At 48.9% G+C, this 20261-nt stretch overlaps 1 protein-coding gene across 2 annotated transcripts; it reads right to left on the bottom strand.

Annotated features, from left to right (window-relative positions):
• Window positions 1–990: 990 nt before the first annotated feature.
• On the bottom strand, window positions 991–13016 carry pcdh12 (protocadherin 12). 2 transcript variants are annotated; one of them, XM_064325869.1, is made up of 5 exons: window positions 12935–13007; window positions 9123–12036; window positions 7254–7345; window positions 6178–6320; window positions 991–2192 (listed from the first exon to the last, which is right to left on the bottom strand). In XM_064325869.1, exons 2-5 carry the CDS (start codon window positions 12015–12017, stop codon window positions 1780–1782), a joined length of 3543 nt encoding a protein of 1180 aa, XP_064181939.1. In that variant the 5' UTR covers window positions 12018–12036; window positions 12935–13007; the 3' UTR covers window positions 991–1779. The 2 variants fall into 2 exon arrangements, with proteins under 2 accessions (XP_064181939.1, XP_064181938.1); XM_064325868.1 differs by having other exon boundaries at window positions 9123–13016.
• Between the last annotated feature and the right edge of the window lie 7245 nt (window positions 13017–20261).

Here is a 20261-nt window from a genome sequence, read left to right as displayed (position 1 = left end):
TGTATAAACCAAAGTTAAATGTATCAGATTCCACTTGACTCTTTGCCATTCAGAAAATTAAGCAGTAAAGCATATCTTTACTGGCCCTTTCAAAAAAATTGATTTATGTTAATTGAAAACAATATGAAAAGTGTAGAATTAGTTCTCTTTATGCAGTCTGGAATCTCTCAAGGTAATGTACATGTTCTCTGTTAAATAAATATCTCAAGCCTTGCTATGTATAACTTAAGAAAAATGTATGATTTTTCTGACATAGCAATCAATTGTGCCATGTTTTGAGTATTTAATCCAGTGTCCACCAGGGAGCACTTCAGGCTCATACACGCTACTAATCTTCCTCAGGCTGTATGTGCTTCCTCAGGTCTGCTTCAGAGGGACCATTTGTTCACTTCTATCCAACTTCAGCATTTTTAATAGGAAGTGACATTTTGATCAATCAAAAAAATCAATGGTTAAAATGTGAAAATAACCCCACCAGTTCAAAACTTGATTAACATCAATATCTTGTGCCCTATATAGCATTCTTGTTATCAGTGGATTAACATACTATATTTGTGGTAAAATTTCAGGTTTATAATTTGACTGCTGTTAGCATCGTCGTTGTAGATTAATGCAATCTCAGAAGGGCGTGTAATCCGAAAAATTATGTGTGTGTGAATGAACTGAAGAGGAAGAAGCCGCCATTGTGTGGTAATTTTATTAAAAAGTTATGTACAAAGTGCTGTCAGTTTGGTTTATGGCACAACAGAACATCCTGCATTATATGGTTTCCCTCCCTACCCCCTCACAGAAAAATATTCCTCCCTTAAATCAATAATTTATGAAATTTACAGCTCCTAGTCCACTTGGAGCCTCAAGCCTACCATCAGCTGAAAAAATGTATTTACTCTTTTGAAGGTATTCCATGTATTGCATGTATGTATCCATATGTATATGGATATATATATGAATATGAATATGCTATTGTTTGAAGTAGTATTTATGAGAGTGTTTTTTTTTTTTTTTTTTTTTTTTTAATCAACAGAATACCTAAAACAATCTGCTGTCGCACGTCACTTTTGCCACTCCCTTCATTCATGTTGAGTCCGGCACTTGGGAAGTTTGTGAGGACCACCGTGGCCTACTGTTGCCGAAATCTCACACGCTCGTTCTTGTGAGCAGGCGGGGGGGGGGGCATCCGCGATGGATGTCGCTTTGTCTCTGAAAACAAAAGCGTGGCTTCCTCTGCAGCGCAAACATTTGATTCATGAGGAAACGTGTCATACGTGTTCACAATGGCAGCTGAGCGTCCGGATCCCAGCCAGAGATTACGCTTCAGTCTGGACAGCCACGTTTTCACAGGAGCAACACTTATGCGACACGTGCGATACCAGCGTCTGTAGGATGGCAGACCGTCCATCTCTTGTCTCAAAGAGGGAGGAGCCTAAAGAATGAGGCATCGCGTTCATGGGAGATGAAGTTCTTTTCTCAACACTTTTGGCTCAACCTCAAGTCTTTGGTCAATTAGGAGGTAACCAGCTGCTAAAATTCCTACACATGAGCTTATTATATTCATTCCTTTTGCCCTAACCTGTTCCAGACAGGGCAGGTCAGATCCAAACAGTGTTAGGTCGCTCCTGAAGTGGGTGTTTTTAGGGGAGGGGAGAGTGGGAATCTACCCTGGGGGGGGGGGTCTATTTGTTCATTGGCAATCAGCCACCAAAGAGTCACAAAATAAAGCATGTGACTGCCATGGAGCCTAATGAAAGCTTCCGGAAAGTTCTCGACTCCCCTTTCCCCTCAGTTCAGATGCTGGTTCTGGGAGTCCGGGCCGGAGCAGTGCATCGTGGGCGATCTTTTCTCGCCCCCTCCCGAGGGCCCGTCCAGGCCCATGGAGCGCCGGTAGGCGGCCGAGAGGCGGTAGAGCACCTCGGCGGAGGTGCGGGGCTGGGCGTCGGCCTTCTGGGTGAGCAGCATCTCGAACAGGGTGCTGACCTCGGAGAGCAGGGACCCCGGCAGCGGGCCGCCCTTCTCCGGGGCCTTCCCGAACGTGGAGAAGCTGGCGGAGTCCCCGGGGCCCTCCGCTGGGGGGCCCCGGCTGTCGGGGGACGCCGGGCCCTCGGGCACGAAGACGTTCTCGTGGTAGTCGGCGGCGAGGGGGAGGGACAGCCGCGCCATCCACTCCGGGTCCGGGAAGTCCGAAAACACGTCGTCTGACGGAGAGAGAGGGAAGAGCAGTGAGGGGGGGCGGGGTCACAGGTCACTCACTGTGCATGGACAGGTAAAACTGCTTTCCTGTGAGCTGCCATTCTCAAAGCAGTAAGGAAGATGCACACAAACAAGCACAGAAAAAACCGTGCACAACACAACACAGCAGGACAAATAACAGGCTGCTGTTGACCTCCCAAAACGAGCTGGCAAACACTGTAAGTGCTCGATGACTGAGAATAACAGGAAAAAACAGATTTCAGGAAGCGCATTTTACAAATGGGCTTTTTCCTGTGATCTGTTTTCCCGAGTGATGAAAAAACCAACAACAACAAGGGTTTGCAGGTACACACGCACAAAGACAGCTGTTTATCGCAACAAAGTGGGGGAAAAAAGCAAGATCAATCTTTTCTTCCTGTAAAAGATTTGCCGAGAAAAGTAGGCCGAACAGTTGTGTTTGTTTGTGTTGTCTCCAGTGGGGGGAGATCTTAGCTACATCATTGCTCTCAGGGCTTATCTCCAAACACACATTTTCAACATTACAGAAATAATATTACAAGTGTTCATTTATGTTCCTTCATACCTAAGGCACATTTTAAAAATGTTTTAAACTTTAAAACTTTTAGCCAAGTTTTTAAGAATAAGAATATTCAGGCTATTATTCAACAAGTGACGTGGAGGGGGTAAAAACATTTGAATACAGAGACAGAGAGCAAAAAAGCGACAGACGAGGAAAAGGTACAGCGAGAAAGATAGATACAGAGGCAAAAACAGAACCCATAACAAGGCTATCTCTCAAGCTCCATAAATTCAAATGAATGAATGAATGCATGGATGAAGGAAGTTCAGCAACCCCCCCCCCCCACCCGCCGCACACACACACATGCACCACACGCACACACACACACACACATGCACACACACGCACACACACACACACACACTCACACATACACACTTTGAGTCCGTGCACTGGACACACAGCCCTGCCGCTTCCTGTCTGAAGGAGAATGGGCTCGTCTTGTTTTTTTTTCACCGTGGACCCTCTAACTGGATTCTCCTCGGGGGCAGATTTAATTAGCTTTCACAGCCCAGAAAAGCCCCACTCCTGAGCCGGGACAGAGCTGGAAGACTGGCTTTAATCTAATAAGCAACAGATCTGGGGCAGCCTCACATGTGCTGCACACCCCCCCAGCTCCATCTCCACATTTCCTCTCTTTCTCTTAGGGCTCTAAATGGAACAGGGAGTGGGAGGGGGGGGCGGGGGGCAGGGGGTTCAGTCTTCATCTAAAAACTAAACAAGACCTTATCTTGACTGAACGGATCAGTAAACAGGGACTGACCCCCGAACACACGCACACACACACACAAACGCACACACACACACACACAGCAGTGGAACTGTGTCACACGATCCCCGTTATGACCATTCTGCGCTCGGTGTTTGTTTTGGAAATGCTCGGAACGTTAGGCGGTGAAATGAGGAACCGTCCAACTGCCGCATTTCGTTGTTTGCACACAAACAAAGAGCAGGCCAACGGTGAGCCGATGGCGGATGAGGTTACGGGGCCAATCTTTCGGTTTTCCTTCGCAGTCGCCACGCGCAGGTTAGCACGTAAACATAAAAACAGTGAAAACAAACCGGCGAGGCCCGGCCATTGTTCAAAGGGCATCAGCTAGCGCAGCAAATGAAACAAAACCGCAGCCCACATCAGACAACCCCCCCCCCCCCCCGACACTCTTAGTGCTCTGCAGTAAATCACGTCGGTAAGCACCGCTCTGCTTCCTGGCCCTGCGCTCTCCCCTAAACCGCGTTCCTTTGGTGAGGGCTGCACCAGACTGGCTCGTTCTCATTAAGACTTAATTAGAGGGGGATAGCGAGCGGCAAACGTTAATCCCTTGAAAAAAAACAATTAGGCACTTACTGGAACCAGAGGTGGTCAGAGCTTGAGCGAATAAACCCCCCAAAACCTGATCCCGGGTCAGTTATCCCAACAATAATACCAATGCCATTCATTATGAATTAAACAGCAGCTGCTCAAGTCAGACAGCTGTAGTTAATACAGCTGATGTATAACTCAACGGCAAGATGTTCCACTGTCGTACAGCAAGAACATTTATCATAAATCTAAAAATCACCCAATAGGACGAACTGTGAAAGCACTGTGATGAGACAGCACCAGATGAAATGTCAACATGAATAATTGTGACGACTCTTAATTGTGATTTAAACTTTGACGTGCGTTGTTTTCTACTCGCTACAGTACGTTGCCGGTGTACATAAAGAGCACAAATATGGACAAATATGGTTTCAGGTTTTTCAGTGCACTAAAAAAACACGAGACCCACTTTCATTCAGCCCTGTGATCCAGAGTCAGTCATCTCACTGTCAGCAATTGACCTCATTTTCTTCTTCTTTCAGGAGAAGAAGAGCAGAGAGGAGTGCACCCAGGAATGTGGAGAGAGAGAGAGAGAGAGAGAGAGAGAGCTGGGAGGGGGGGTAGATGGGCCACGGGGGCCGCGGCCTTCAAAGGCCGCCGCTGAAAGAGGAGAAGAAACGGCTCGCGGCCCCCCCTGCATTGTGTCCGTCAGCCGCGGAGAGGAGCGCCGGCGTGGAATGCGATATCAGACTGGAGACCGGGCAGAGCTAACCAATCCGTCGGGGGGGAGGGTCAGGGGGTTGGGGGGGGGGGGGGAGGGGGGGGGTGGGGGGTCAGGGTGTTGGGAGGGGTCGGGGGGGGGGGGTCAGGGGTGACGGGTGGGGTGGGAGAGTCTTCCACGGAGGGGGGGGGGGTGGTGGTGGTGGGGGGGTTATGACCCAGGGATGGAATTACAGCCGTCGAGCACCTCAGGACCTCACCGGAGAGAGGCGGAGAAAGGGACGGGCGGAGGAACCAGAAAAAGGGGCTACTTTAAGAAAAACAATAATGGAGTCCTCAAACAGGCGGCCGGGTCCCACAGTTCTCCGGTGCGGGCTCTGAGGAGGAGCAGGGCCGTCCCGGAGGCAGAGGTGACTCACGGTGACACGCGCACGCCGAGCCTTTCATCCCCTTTCTCTCACCCGCAGGTGAGCTCACCACACCGCCACATCCTCTTCACACGCCTCATAGCCCTGATAACCTCACAGCCCAGATAGCGAGGCGCTCGGAGTGTGTGTCACCGAAAGGGAATCTGGGCGACCGGCCAGATCAAAGCCTGACGACGGTCAGACCGCTGGACTGCTCTGAGTAAGGCTCTGTGGGTCAAACCTTTCTCTGTAGGCCTGCCAACCCAACCCCTCGAAAGAAAAAAAAAACTATCTTTAAGGTGCTCATATGAACGCACAGAGAATTGTTTGAAGCAAAGTAAAGAAAAATATCGCGACAAAGGAATTTGTGGAATCGCAGGAATATTCACCGTAGGAACACGAGGTAGTCACACTGAGACAGACATAGAGGTCGTTTTCCAGATTAGTTCAGGGAAATGGCTTGATTATATGCTTGGCTATGTCCCTGTCTGTCTGCTTTAGGCAAACGGTATGGCATATTGGGATTGATAATATGCTATCTGATCTATGAAAATATTTCAGAATGAAAGTCATGTCCTGAACTGTCAAAAATGCTTCACATAAAATAATTTCATGTCTTGTGTTACATTTTGTCTGGCGTTTGATCATATCTATTTTTACTTCTGAATGTCTTTCAGGATAGCTTCTGGATTACATCATTCTTCACAAAGAAACGCTAGCCCCGCCTACTTTCTGAAGGCTCTGGGCCTCAGAAGCCCTAAAATCATTCTCAGCTGTCTTCAGTAGGCTGTGGTCTGGTTGCCTGGGTCCACATGTGATGCACGCAGAACCCAGGCAGCAGGACCGTGCCAATGGTAAAACCCTGCCTGTGTTGAGAGAAATGTTATACCGCTTCCTGTTTTTGGGAGAGTCGTGCGTCCCACCCTGTATGCGGTGGAATGGTATGTTCCAGAAAGATGTAGCGGGGTACGGTGTGCCCCTACCTGTGATCTGACCGTGGAGGCCGTCCTCCAGCATGGGGTCGACGGGGGACTCTCGGCCCACGTCCCAGTCCGCGTCGCCCGCCTCGCTCTCGCCGTGTCCGCTGTCCTTGGTGCTCAGCCAGTCAGCATCCTGCGTCCCAGACCTTCAGGGCAGAGCAGGAAACAGGCGGGAGGATGTCAAAGCCCACGGGCGAAATACGTCGAAGACCTGTCGACCCTCCGCCCCCCCTCCCGACAAACTACTCCCTCCCAACATCCCGCACTGTCTTTCCTCTGCTCCCAGAGAGGATATGCATGAAAGAGTTCTTTTTTTTAGGGGCGGGGGGGGGGGGGGGCAAATGCCTCTGTGTTGGGGCGGGGGGTTGAGAATGCTGCTGGCCTAAACTGTCTGTGTCCACCTTCATCTCGGAGCTCTAGTTACAGCCAGTCAGACTCACAGTCTCACCAGACCAGTGTAGCGGAAAAGGCCAATTGCCTCAAACTGACCGTTTCGAAGGTCAGGTGAACAGGGAAAGAGTCGCGGCCGGCCACTGAAAGCGCCAGCGGAGACGCGCGTCGCTGGACGATGTCAAGGAGCGCCTCTCAAGGCCGCGTTTGGGGCTGCCGCGTTAGCTGAAGCGCGCGGTCCTGCGTGCGATTCCCCCGGCCTGTGGAGTCCTGCCCCAGCAGGGTGAATCACGGCAGGGCGTGTGAGAGAGAGGCCGCTCCAGAAAACCCGCAGCCGTGATCGGCAGACGCTGAGCTGGAGTTACAGGAACCAGAGACGGTTGGGCGGGTTCGCCGTCCTGTCTGTGAAACTGTTGATGAGCTGTCTACGCTGATTCACTTCCCCGTATCTCCCTGCCCTCACACCCACCTTACACCCACCCCCCCCCCACCCCCAACCGAACTGCTCCCCTCCCCCACACTCCTCAGTTCAACACACACACAGAAGCAAGAAGCTGGCTAGCAACCCAAATGAGCAGACAGGAATGGTCAACATTTCAACCTCGTCGAAAACAGTTTAGGGGCAGAAGGCAGGGCACCTCACCTGCCACCTCTGGGGTAAGTATTTGGGAGGGTACGCGGGGGCTCACCTGCCACCTCTGTGAGAGTACTTGTTCCCCCGGAAGTTGGGTCTTGGCTGGAGCTGCCCCTGGTGGAGGAGGGACAGCAGCTGGGAGACCTGCTGTGGGACAGAAACGCACAGGATAAGGAGGGGGGCTGGGGCATTTTGAGGATGCACTGTCACACCAAGTCTATTCTTCTCAAATGAGCCCATTAGCGCACTCCTGGTGCCTCTCCAAAAGAAACAGGTTGAGAAATAATGAGTTTTGTGCCTGTCTGGCGTGTCGTTTGCACCGCGGGGCATGTGTTTCTCTCATAAAGAACTCTGTCAGCAGAGCACACGTTATAGCAATTACTGGGATTTAATATCCTTTTCTTGCTTGTGGCTAAAGAAAAGCACATCGCTCATTGACTCACTGACTGATTGACTGACTGAATGACAGACAAACTGACTGACTGAATGATTGCACTATTGAGACTGAGTGGCTTGCCCGATAGCTAATTTCACCATTAAATGGTCAAATAGTCAGACCGAGGTAGTCATTGATAAATGCCAATTCAGTTTCTTTTTTTTGTTTTTGCTTTTTTTGAGAGAGAGAGAAAAAGTGTGTTTTTTGGCTTACAGGATGTCGTACAAACAGCCCCCTCACAGGCACACACACACACACACAGCAGCCTATAGATGCACAGAGCACTACACGGACCGCAAACTCCAGCTGGACGCCCTTGTAAAACAGGAAACGTGGCTATTGTGAGCGGAGGGAAACGGCCTCCGCACCTCGGCCAATTCTCCCCCTGCCGGGTTCCTCGCAGGACGTCCATACTTCCCACTCAGACGTCTGAGGATGTCCCCCCCGAGACCTCCAGAGTAACTGGGCCAGCAGAGCAGGGGCCAGCAGGCAGCAGGCCCGTGTCTGGCCCTTCCTTCCTGGCCAAAATTCACGTGAGACCCCAGGGGGGCCTCGCCCCCCCCCGCCCGCGGACCTGCTCGGCTCAGGCAGGGTCCCACGGCACGTGGACCAGCAGGGGCTGATAAGGTCTCGTCGGACGCTGCTAATTTTTTATTTTTAAACGAGTCTTCGCAGGGATACGTAACGAAAAACACAGACAACCCAAAAAACGGCGCGGGAGTGTCGCCTCCCCGCTCGAGCGTATCCCAGCTCCCTTTGTCCGCGTCTCCCCGCAGATCACGGAGCCCGATACCCACGGGCCCCTCCCTTTCTTCATCTGTCACAGAGCGCTGAGTAAAAGCACCGCTGTGATTTCTCAGAGGGTAAATAAGGGTGTCGATTACCGTCTCGGCTACAGAAGCGTCTGAAAAGACCAAGGCCCCCGGGGCCACGTATGTATCACACTGCACTCACTCCCAGATACAGGATTGTACAGGAAATTGCCTCAGAAAGCAGCCCTGCCTTCAGACTACATAAAGGGCTTCTGTAAGACCTCAGAAACACACAAAAACCGGTAGAAATCAAATCAGTCGAAGCATAATTATCCATGTATTATTTCTCATTAGGAAATGTGTCAGTTTAATGAAGCAAAACCTACCTGCAGCTGATACCATTTTACATTATTGTGAGTAATGTGGTGACTACATTTGTGTCCTTCACTTCGAATACTTCTAATTGTAACAAGGCAATAAGGTTATATTAATGTGTGTACATTGAAGTGGCATTTAACACAAAACATAAAAGCATTAAACTGTGTGTGTGTTTGTGAGTCTGTGTATGCGTGGATGCATTTGTGTGTGTGTGTGTGTGTGTGTGTGTGTGTTTGTGTGTGTGTCTGTGTCTGTGCATGTTTGTGTGTGTGTGTGTGTATGTATGAATAAGTGCATGATGACAGTGTAGATTAACCCTCGCTTGGCTTGGTGGGACAGCTCTCAGGTAAATTCTTACCTGCACCTCTGGGGAGGCAGCCGACAGCTGGATGGAGTTGTTCTCTCCAAAGGCAGCCATGGACAGGCGCACCAGGTTCCTCAGGATCTGCCTGTGGTCTTCTCCCCCCTGGCCGCCCGCGTTCCTCTGCCTCCTCAGCGTGCAGGACTGCGGAGACCCGGGGGCGGCATGCGCGGCATGGTCCTCGGGCTGGAGCTGCGCCTCAGAGCCCCCGTGGCGCCTCAGCGTGCCCGTCTGGGACAGCGAGGACGACGACTCCGAGTCCTTCGCTCTCCGCAGGGTCCGGAACGGCGTGGCGGGGGTGCGCGGGAGAGTTCCGCTCAGCTCCACGCTGCCCGGTTTGCGCAGAGTCCTGCCTTGGCTCAGGGGGAGGGTCGAGTTCTCCTCAGGGAAGTTCTGGTTCCGGATTGTCCGGCTGAGGGATGGGGAGAGGTGGAAAGGTCCCGGTGGGAAAGGCTCCTGCAGTTCTGGGGTCGCGCAGGTAAGGGGCTGGGCCTCCGCCTCCAGTGGGCCCTCCCTCCGCCCCCGCAGGACAGGCACCAGCTGGATGTCGGCCTTCTGGATCTGCTTCTGAGGGCGGCGTGGATGGCGGGTGTAGGTGGACTCTGCCTGCCTGCAGTTGTAAGCGTGGTTGTCCCGTTTCTCCGGGCGACAGAAGGTGGTCACCAGGGCTACGGCCAGGAGGAGCAGCACACAGGTGGCTCCGAGGCAGATCGCGAGCATCATGGTGAAGCTGAGCTGTCCCCGCTGGCCTGGAGACGAGTTCTTCAGGTGGTCCAGGAGGTTAATGAAGGCCACTTCCAGGGTCACCGTGGTGACCAGCGTAGGCGTCCCCATGTCTGACACGCTGACGTCAAACTCAAACTTCTTGTCGATCAGCTCAGTTGCATTGCTGGTGTTTACATAGAGCTGTCCTGTGGTGTCATCCATCCAGAACAACCCAGCGGAGTTTCCGTTCACTATTTGGAAACGGAGTCTCCCATTCAATCCTGAATCTGCATCACTGGCTTTGATTGTTCCGGCCAGGTAACCCTCCGGCCTGATGTGGACAGAGTGATTGCTCATCTCTGAAGACAGTTCAAAGAGGCTGTTACTTGTGTCCTTTGGCTTATCTCCAAGCTCTGCCACTATCTCGCCCTTCTCAGCGTTCACGGGCACACTCAAAGAGGCCTTGCCCTTCTTTGGTAGTGGATCCTCAATGACGGGGTAATTGTCATTGACATCCTCAACATTAATGATCACCGTGGCACTGCTGGTGAGGGGCGGTTGGCCCTGATCCGTGGCCTCCACGATGAAAGAGAAGGTGTGAGATACTTCATAGTCTAGGGCCTGCTCAATAAAGACAGCTCCGCTTGAAGGGTCAACGGAGAAGGAGGCTGTTGGAGTCCTGAGATCATTGGACTCCCTGATGGAGTAGGAGACCTCTCCTCCAAGCTCCAGGTCAATGTCTTGGGCCTGGACCTCCAGGACGGAGAGGCCAGGTGGGTTATTTTCCAACACATAAGCTTCATAGTGAGTCTGTGAGAAAACAGGAGCATTGTCATTCTCATCCAGAACATGGACAGGCAGGTGTCTGATGCTGGAGAGGGGAGGCTTGCCATGGTCTCTGGCCACCAGGGTAAGGTTGTATTCCATCTTCTTTTCCCTGTCTAGGGTTCCGTTAGTGACAATCATGTAGTTGTCGCCGTGGATCCTCTTGAGTCGAAAATTGCGTGTGCCGTGCCGTATGTGGATGTGAACCTCGCCGTTCTCCCCTGAGTCTGCGTCTGAAACCATGACCAATGCCAGGAATGTCTCCTCTGCCGCGTCCTCCGACACGGTCGCCACAGGGGAGTCAGGCGGCGTCCAGGTGATGTGTATCCTCGGGGCATTGTCGTTTATATCCTTCACTTTGACATGCAGCTTGCAGTGGGAGGGGATGGCATTGGGACCCAGATCCCGAGCCTGGATGTCGATTTCATAGGAGGGCTTCGCCTCAAAGTCCAGCGCCCCTATCAGTGTCACTTCTCCTGTCTTTGGGTCAATGTTGAAGAGTCTTTGTACATCCAAAGGGGCATGTTTACTGAATGAGTATTCTATCTCCCCATTGGCCCCCTGGTCAGGATCTGTAGCCTTCAGATTGATGACAGTTGTTCCCCGGGCAGTGTCTTCACTCAGCTCAATTGTGGGCGTGCTCTCCTCAAACACGGGGCTATTGTCATTGGAGTCCAGAACATTGATTTTGACCAGCGTGCTTCCCGATCTGGGGGGGTTTCCCTTGTCCCAAGCCACCAGCGTAAGCTCATAAGAAGACTGTACCTCCCTGTCCAGTTCTTTGATGACCACCAGCTCCGCCTGCTTGGGGCCGGCCGAGGGGTTCTTCACGTCCAAGGCAAAGTGTTGGTTGGAGGATAGGGAGTAGGTCTGCAGGCCGTTGGGCCCGGCGTCAGGGTCCACAGCCCGATCCAGCGGGATGCGCATGCGCAAAGTGGCCATCTCTGAGATCTCCACCTCCTGCTCCTCGTTCGGAAACACGGGGCTGTGGTCATTAAGGTCCAGCACCTCCACCCGAACCCGCAAAAAGTGCACCACGCCATCCTTCCTGTAGAGGACGCTGAAGAGGATCTCGCACAAGTTTGAGTTCCTGCACAGCTCCTCCCGGTCCAACTGGCCCACCGTCAACACCGCCCCATCCTGCACCCCCACCTCGAAGGGGAGGGACTGACCCTGCTCCACAGTCCGAAAGTCGTCCAGAGCCCCGGCCTCTCCCCTCTGCCGCAGGTCGTCCGAAAGCCGGCCCACCGTAGACCCGCTAGGTTGCTCCTCCCATACTTGGTACTGGATGGTCAACGGCGGTGGGTCCAGGGGCTGGGCCAGGGGCACCAGCCACAGAGCCAGAATCAGAACCAGCTGCATGTTTGAAGCTTTGCTATGACTGTGTCAGGCACAGAATTGCTGTTTCAGCACTAGGTTGAGTGTGACTGTAACAGCACTGGACAATCCTTAAGATCTGACCACAGCTTTCACACCCTCATTCTAACTCCTGTATCCAATTAATCCAAACTATTTTCATTTATCTTAGAAATGTACCACATATACGTTTTTAATATGACAATTGGAATATTAATTCCAAAACGTAGTAGGTTGCACTGTTCAAATTCAGGTAAACTAAACTAATAATTTAATTGAATAAATCAACAATATTAACATCAACAACAGTCAAAAACTTTATTTCCCAATTTTAACTTTTTATTCTTATAATCAGTAATAGTAAAGTGACTCATTTGAAAGAAATGTATTTAACAAGGAATTTGTGTATAAGTATAATTATATCTCAGTGAATAAATCAATATGGGAACCAACAACCATTGAAACAACAAAAGATGAATAATTAAAAAATGTATTTGAATATAATTATACTAACATTTCAACAATATTAGCACCAAGAGCCATCACAAATATTTATTCTTGTAACTTTCTGAATAATGGTAGTAATAGTAAAGTGATTCATTTGAAGAAAAAAAGCATTTATAAACACTTGAAGTGTTTATAAAGTGTATTTACAGACACTTCTACTGTATCATGAATGACAAAAATATTCTATTCAGAGAGTTTCTACAGATACAGAAACCACCACAATTGAAAGTGAGTCCACAAGTCTGAGTGCTATCATTAACTTTTTTACAGTAAAAACCAAAGACAAGCAAATACCCAAATCAATAAACCCATAGCTCAAAACCCCCTAGCGCTGATACATGTAGTGAAAGCTGTGGCAGCCTCAGTCTGGTCAGAGATCTGCTACCTTAGGGTTAAATTGCAGTCACCGTACTCACACTCATTCACACACAGCGGCTGGCCATGCAGTCCCGTCCTTGTCCATCAGCTTGGAGGCATGAGTTTGGACTGAGAAAAGTAAGTTTGAGACTGGGATGACACATTCAGGCAGCAGCCAGTCGGAAAAGAGGGGTGGAGTCAGGGGGGGGAAAGGCACCGAAAGACTCTACCCTTCAGTAGACAGCAGGCCCCCAGGAAAGCAGGCAGGAGCTAAAACAACATTCACGTGCTTTTAAAGAAACACGATCCCACTTTTCTCTGCTTCTCACTCGTCCTGTGTTTGTTTTTTTTCACCCCCCCCCAAAAATAAACTCAATGTTTTTTTTGTGGAGGGGAGGCGGGGGGCACACAGGCAGGTCGTGTTTCGTGACAGTAATTGGACGGGGCGAAAACATGGCCCTGGTGTGTCACGGAGGTGACGGCGGTGCGGTCACGTCTCGGAACCGTGTAGCGTATAGTCTGGGCATGCCCGGTAAATCACGAGCGGGGATTGTTACAGCCGTTTAACAGGCATGTAACAAACCGGACAGCCTTTAAGAGTCTTTAAAGGCTGACAGGGAGGCTCAGTCTAGACTTTTCCCCAAAGTGTTTTGCTTTTTTTTTGTTTGGCCTGTAAAATAAGATGTTTTCTGCTTTACCTTCATCACGCCACTAAACTCAGTATTCCAAAGCAACAGTCTTGAGGTTAAACTCTCTAATTATAGTGAGGAATCGTAAGTGTGGGCACAGCAGCATGCCAGCATAACGATCCTAAATAACTAGAATCAAGATGTTATAGCATAAGACATATAAGCACCATTTACCATTTAAGAAGGAACCAAAAATGGTGTCTAGGTTTCGCCAAAAATAGATAAAAGGAAAATGTTTGTTGTTATATATTGCGTTTGATTTCATGTCACTGGCTGGAATTTGGGTGGAAGGTGAGAACGACACCTATTTTGGGAATTATTTTTACAACTTATAATTTCCATTCAAAAGTCTGGTTAACTTCAGCAACAGTACATGCTACAATGAAGTTGTGCAGCTTTTATAATCCCTAACCCCAAAGCTGAATATGACAGAACTTCCCTCAGAGCAAGGACAAGGTTCATGACAAATGGAGGGAAAACTTTCTAAGGACAAATAAAAAAATGAAATATTTTCATCATGATAATGGTGCTGATCATGGTCACAATCATTATTAGTAGTACTAGTATTAGATATAAAAATGTACTATACTATAGTCTGAATTCCCAAATCCCTGAAGTTACTGCAGTCATCTGCTGATCTGGTTATTATCTCAGAATGGCAGGAGAGACTTTATCAAGTCAAGCAAGAGCACATTTCCTGATTTCCTGGGTGGGCACTTTCCTTTGTGTCTAACAGTAATGGATAGGGTGAAAAGTCTTGTGAAAGATGACACAGATAGGGGGCAAAGGAGTAACACACACACACACACACACACACACACACACACACACCATGAGAGGGAGAGAGAGGGACTTATCCTCGGTTTAACCAAGTGAGAGATCACTGGGCAACTCCCCCGTGGCCGAGGGCCCCGTGTGGTCAAACTGCAGGCCCGGAGATAATCGTCAAGGCCAGAGGTCAGCGAGCGAGCCGATGTTGTGTCTGTTAAACAAACGGCACGTCTTCTCAAATAATAAACCGCCTTTCAGTCGTCTAATTATCCCTTGTTTTCTTAGGTGGTTCTGAGAGGGCTCCAGCTGAGTCCAGGCCTCCTCCCTCCTTCACCTTTATGACACCCGCGTCTGGGGACGCCATATAAATGACATCCTCCGGGTCCAACAATGGAGAAAAGTGTCCACACATCTTTTAATGTGCGCAGTGAACGAAACTGTTGCCTTTGTAACAGTTCTGTCATGTTTCACTGAAGGGTCGAACAAACTAAGCTAACTCTCGTAGCAAGAACAGACTTTCAGCGGTTTTTCTAAAAAGGGGTAAATAATAGTGTGCTGGAATCAGACAGTAGAATGTAAGCATGTCTTCTCATCTCATTCCTGCTGTAAACATGCTGTCATAGGGCGTCAGCGAGATGTTCTGGGAAAACACATTTTTTGCGAGCTTGAGGGAAAAAATCCACAAAAGGCTAGGCTGTCTTCGTACCTCTAGGCCAAACATACAAATGAGCGCTTGGAAACGGCACAAGATTACAGGTGAGTTGAAGAATCATCTTACCTCAGCCAAAGCATTTTGATGTTTAATCTATAAAGATCAAAACGCTCTGAATCTGATCCAAGTGCTTGCTAGGCCTTGTCCTCCTGCTCTTTCTCTGCGTCTGTAGCCAATGTCCTAATCTTTGTGTAAGCTTACACAATGTTATGCTCTTTGCATCTGCATAGTCTTCACTGAATTTTCCACAGCTCTAGCTAAACTTCCCACTCCGTGTCTGGAGTCTTCACTAAACTTCCCACTCTGTGTCTGTAGTCTTCACTAAACTTCCCACTCTCTGTCTACAGTCTTCACTGAACCTTCCATTCTTTGCATCTGCAGCATTTTCCCGATCTCGTAATTTTAGTTCCTGTACAGTCTTTTCTAAAGCTCCCGCTCTCTGTGTCCGCACAGAGTTTATTCAAGCACCCCGTTTTAATAGTTAAGGAGATCTCACTTGATGTGGGATTTCGACTCAGTTCTGGGAAGCAGGGATATTTTGGGATTAGGGTGCTGGAATCTCGACCTGAGGGCCGTGATTTCATGACGCAGGTAGTGCACTGAGGTCAAGCGTCTAAACAAGGGGTCCCACCCCCAGTGCCACTGCCGAAAACTGATTTGTGTTTATTCTGGAGTTTATTCCAGAACTGCATCATATACAGAATCGCACACTGTACAACCACACAAACTATCAGAGTCTCATAATCCCCCTAAGGCACCATATTGCCATTAACTTTGGTGACAGAATCAAAAGGCAGTAAAAGCCTCACTTAATTTCCGTTCCCGGCTTTTTTTATCTTCTTGTCTGAAAGTATCTTTAAAGAAAATCGAGTGAAAACGACTTCCGTATGTGCGCCTCCATGTGTATGTGTGTGTGTCCATGTGGAGCAGATGACAGCCATGTTGCAGCTCTGAACCTTATGACTTGAAGCAAACACAGCACTATGAGCTCTGCATCACAGCTGCCTGTCTCTGAATGAACTCCAGCAGCAGCTTTGTTTCACTACGTGCAGAAAAGAATGCATTTGCGGAGTCCTTTGAATTTAAGTCTGATGGTGGTCTAACTGAAAGGTCTCCATACCAAATAATTTCCAAATAGATGCAGAAGTCTGGAAGCCATATTTCAGTGGTTAGGGTGAAGAGTGTTTGATCTCAGCCCCACCCCCAGATATGTACATCTGTTCATGTGTGTCTCCGCACCCGATAGCACCACCCTCCCCCAACCCCAAAGCCCTCATTATCCTCACCCCCCCCCGCCCCCACCCCCCCCGCCCCCCAAAAAAACCCACTCTGGTTTCCATAGCTTCTCTCTCTTAATCTCCAGAATAGAACTGGATTTTAATTGTAGTTCACAAACAAACACAAACAATGGGCTATGACACACAGAGGTAGAGAAAGGAAACAGGAAGTCCACTCACTTAGACACACACTCTCTGTGTGGTGCCAGAGTGGGTGGAATCCAGCAACTTATTTTTAAGAGACAGTTTACATCCAGAAATAAATAAATATGAAAATCCCCCGTAGCTTCATTCTCCTCTGAACCGATGCATGAGATGATTCTTGCACATGGTCCAAAGAGCCCCCTCCTGTGCCAAATGCCCCACCCCCTCCCCCACCATGTCCTTGGCTGACCGGAGTCTTATCACCAACAGAGAGACATTCTCAACCACTTTACTTTATCTGCTGCACGTATCACATTCCTTTACCTGCAAGGGGAAAAACCATTTTGTAGTTTCAGTTGTTCACTCACTGCTGATCACTGCTCTACACTGCTGCTGTGACCACTACTCCATACTGCTGCTCTGACCACTGATCCATACTGCTGCTCTGATCGCTGATCCACACTGCTGCTCTGATCATTGCTCTACGCTGCTGCTGTGACCTCTACTCCATACTGCTGCTCTGACCACTGATCCACACTGCTGCTCTAACACAGCTGCACACTGATGGTCTGATGACTGCAGCACTCTAACCACTACGCCACACTTTGCTCTGCACTGCTAGCCAGAACACCGCTCCACACTCACACTGTGGAAGGGACACACTCCCAGTCTCCCAGAGGGTTGGGAAGAAAGTTCTGAGCACTGAGGCTGTGGGCAGGGGGCCCAGCTTCCTGGCCTGGCTGGAGTTGGGCCCTCAGAGGAGGAGAAGAGGCAAGCAGCAGTACCGTCAGGCGGCTTGTTTGATTTCCAGGGCTGAGAGAGGCACTCGACAGCTCCCCACCCCTGTGCTGCTGCTGGAAGGCGCTGAGGAAGCGCTGAGTGGGCTGAGTGCGGCCGTCTCCCTTCCCTCTGAGGGCGGGGGGCACTTCCTGCTCCCCTGAGCCACGCCCACTTCGCTCGGGAGAGGTGATGGCTGATGCAGCAGCAGGGTGTCCCCCACACACCCTGCAGGTGCCCCACACACACACACACACACACACGTGCATACGCACAAGCTAACGTACGCACGTGCACGTGCAGACAACTGAGAGTACGATTAGTTTTATGGTCCACCTCCATGTTTCTCCAAACTGTTCTCCAACAGACTCCCTTGTCCTCCCCATTTCTTTTTCCCCCGCTATCCTCCTTCATTACCATCCTCCCTACTGTCTGTAGTAAAAAGGGGAACTGGAACTTTTATAACTAATTGGGTTGAGTTTTTTTGGTTCACCACAACATCCCCCACCCAATTCAGATTGAAGGAAAGACATGGTTTGGTTAACAAAGCAAAATGTTCTGTATTTTCGTGGATCTGCTGAAATGACCTGGTGACTGGGATAACAGTCATAAAAAAAGCAACGCTTTTCAGTACCAAATATTCCACAATTGTATGGTAAGTGGCAAGAGAACCTTACTGATTGACACACGACTAATAAAATTGAATCTCTCTCTCAAGTGACAATTGCAAGTCACAACTGCCCCACCTTCAGTTGATGAGTTAATCAGAGCTGAGTGAAGTACCTTATCAAAAAGAACTTCAAATAAATTTACCCTTGTCTGGAGCTCACACATCTACACATACTGCCCACCCAAAGCCTCCGTATAGAGGGCATGATGGGAAAATTGTTCCTGGGTCAGAAGGATGTGAAAACCCTGTTACTGGATCATAGCATGAAACCAGTTTTTCTCAACACTGTCATGGATTTATTACTGTGAAACACCCCCACAGAAAAGATAGTAAATATAACCGCTCAGTGTTTTTTTTTTTTTTTTCTTTTTTTCTTTTCTGGTCACGACATGCGGTAATTCTGGGGGCGTCTGAAGGTCAAGCCATTGGTTCCCCTTGCGTGTGGTGAAAGCGTGACTGAACAGCGTGCACTGCAGTGTTACAGCCATGCAGGGAGACACTCACTATACACACAGTCTGTTCCTTGTGCTTTTCCCTTCTCTCTCACATGACATGAGGCTTCCCTGACTCCACCCACAGCCGAAAGTGATTTAGATGAGGATATGTCTGAGACTGAGGATAATGTTGAGGAGGACCCTGACTATGTGGCATCCTCCTCTGATGATGAGAATGAAGCCTTTGAGATACCACATTCTGACCCTCCTTTTGTTTCACAACCACCAATATACCGTCCTGTCATCTCTCAACCACCAAAAGACCCTCCTGTTATCTCTCAACCACCAAGAAACCCTCTGTCATGGTTCTGTGTTTTCCGTCTGTCCTTCCTTGTTGGGCCGCCAGATGGCGGCACTTCTGTTTTGTGTCCTGCTTGTACCTTGTTTAATTGTATTAATGTTTTCAATTGTTCAATTATTGTTTTTTGGTTGTCTCGTTTTCCCCTCCCTCTCTGTGGCCTGATTGTGCATTGTGCCCTGCTGTGTCTCGTCAGTGTCTTGTCTATTTAAGTTCCCTTCTCCCTGGTGCTGGATTGCCGTGAGTGTTATCCTCCCTGCCCGTGTTCTGTTTTTGCTTTGTTTTTTTGGAATTTCTGCTCTTCCTCTGTTTTTGCGCTTCAAGAACTTTGTCCTTTTTGACTTGCCCTGCACGACTTTGTTTTTGTTCCCTTGGTTTTTGTTCTGATTAAAAGCAACTTAACTTAACTCTTGGTTTAGCGTTTACTCTGTGGATTTAGTGTTTTTTGACTCCGCGTTTGGGTCCTACCCCCCACTACCCCGACACCCTCCTGTCATCTCTCAACCCCCAAGAAACCCCCCTGTCATCTCTCAACCACCAAGAAACCTTCCTGTCGCCTCTCAACCACCAATAAACCCTCCTGTCATCTCTCAACTCCCAAGAAACACCCCCATCATCTCTCAACCACCAAGAACTGACATGTTCACTTCCAAAAATGGAGAACTACTATGGTTTGGATCCCCAGTTGAAAGACAGGGTAGACTTAGTGCTGCTAATGTCATCAAAATGGTTCCAGGCCCCATGCTAGCAGTCATGTACAAGACATAAAGTCTGCATTTGAACTCTTCATAACACCATCAATGCAAAAGGATATTCTTGAGATGACAAACTTAGAGGGGAGGCGTGTGTATGGTAACAATTGGAAAGAGCTGGATGTGACCCACTAGCAATCCTATATTGGGTTGCTTATTTTGGTAGGAGTGTATAAGTCAAAAGGTGAAGCAACAGCAAGCCTTTAGAATGCTGACACTGGTAGGGCAATTTTTCCAGCCACAATGTCTCTGGAGACATTTCATGTTTTCTCCCACATTATATGCTTTGATGACAGGGAAACACGGCAGGGTGGACAGGAGCGTGACAAACTTGCAGCTATCTCATCTGAATGAAGAATTGATACCCACGGGTACCTAGTTGAGCTGTTATGTTCATTTAATGAACATATTATTATTATTATTATTATTATTATTATTATTAATAATAATTATTATTATTAGAAGTGATAGTAGTAGTCGTAGTAGTAGTAGTTGTAGTATTTTCAGTTTTTAAACCCTTTGAATTACACCATGCATCAAATATGTTGTCACTGTGCTGTGAAGTGCTATAATGCTGTGCTATAATGGCAACTAGATTTCAGCTGAGGGCCTTCCTGTCAGGGTGGTCAAATACACACTGCCTGTGAGTCACTGTGACACTCTTCCCTCTGTTATTTTGGAGAGAGAGTGAGAGAGAGAGAGGGAGAGAGAGAAAGAGGCATGCGGCCCTTGGTGTTTAATAAACACACATTGAAGGACTTCTAGCATAATGACATTGTCAAACCCCCTAACTGTCTTACTC

The sequence above is a fragment of the Anguilla rostrata genome, chromosome 3, assembly GCF_018555375.3.
Source record: "Anguilla rostrata isolate EN2019 chromosome 3, ASM1855537v3, whole genome shotgun sequence".
Classification (NCBI taxonomy): domain Eukaryota; kingdom Metazoa; phylum Chordata; class Actinopteri; order Anguilliformes; family Anguillidae; genus Anguilla; species Anguilla rostrata.
The sequence above is the reverse complement of the archived record's forward strand: the minus strand, read 5'-3'. Positions and strand labels throughout refer to the sequence as shown.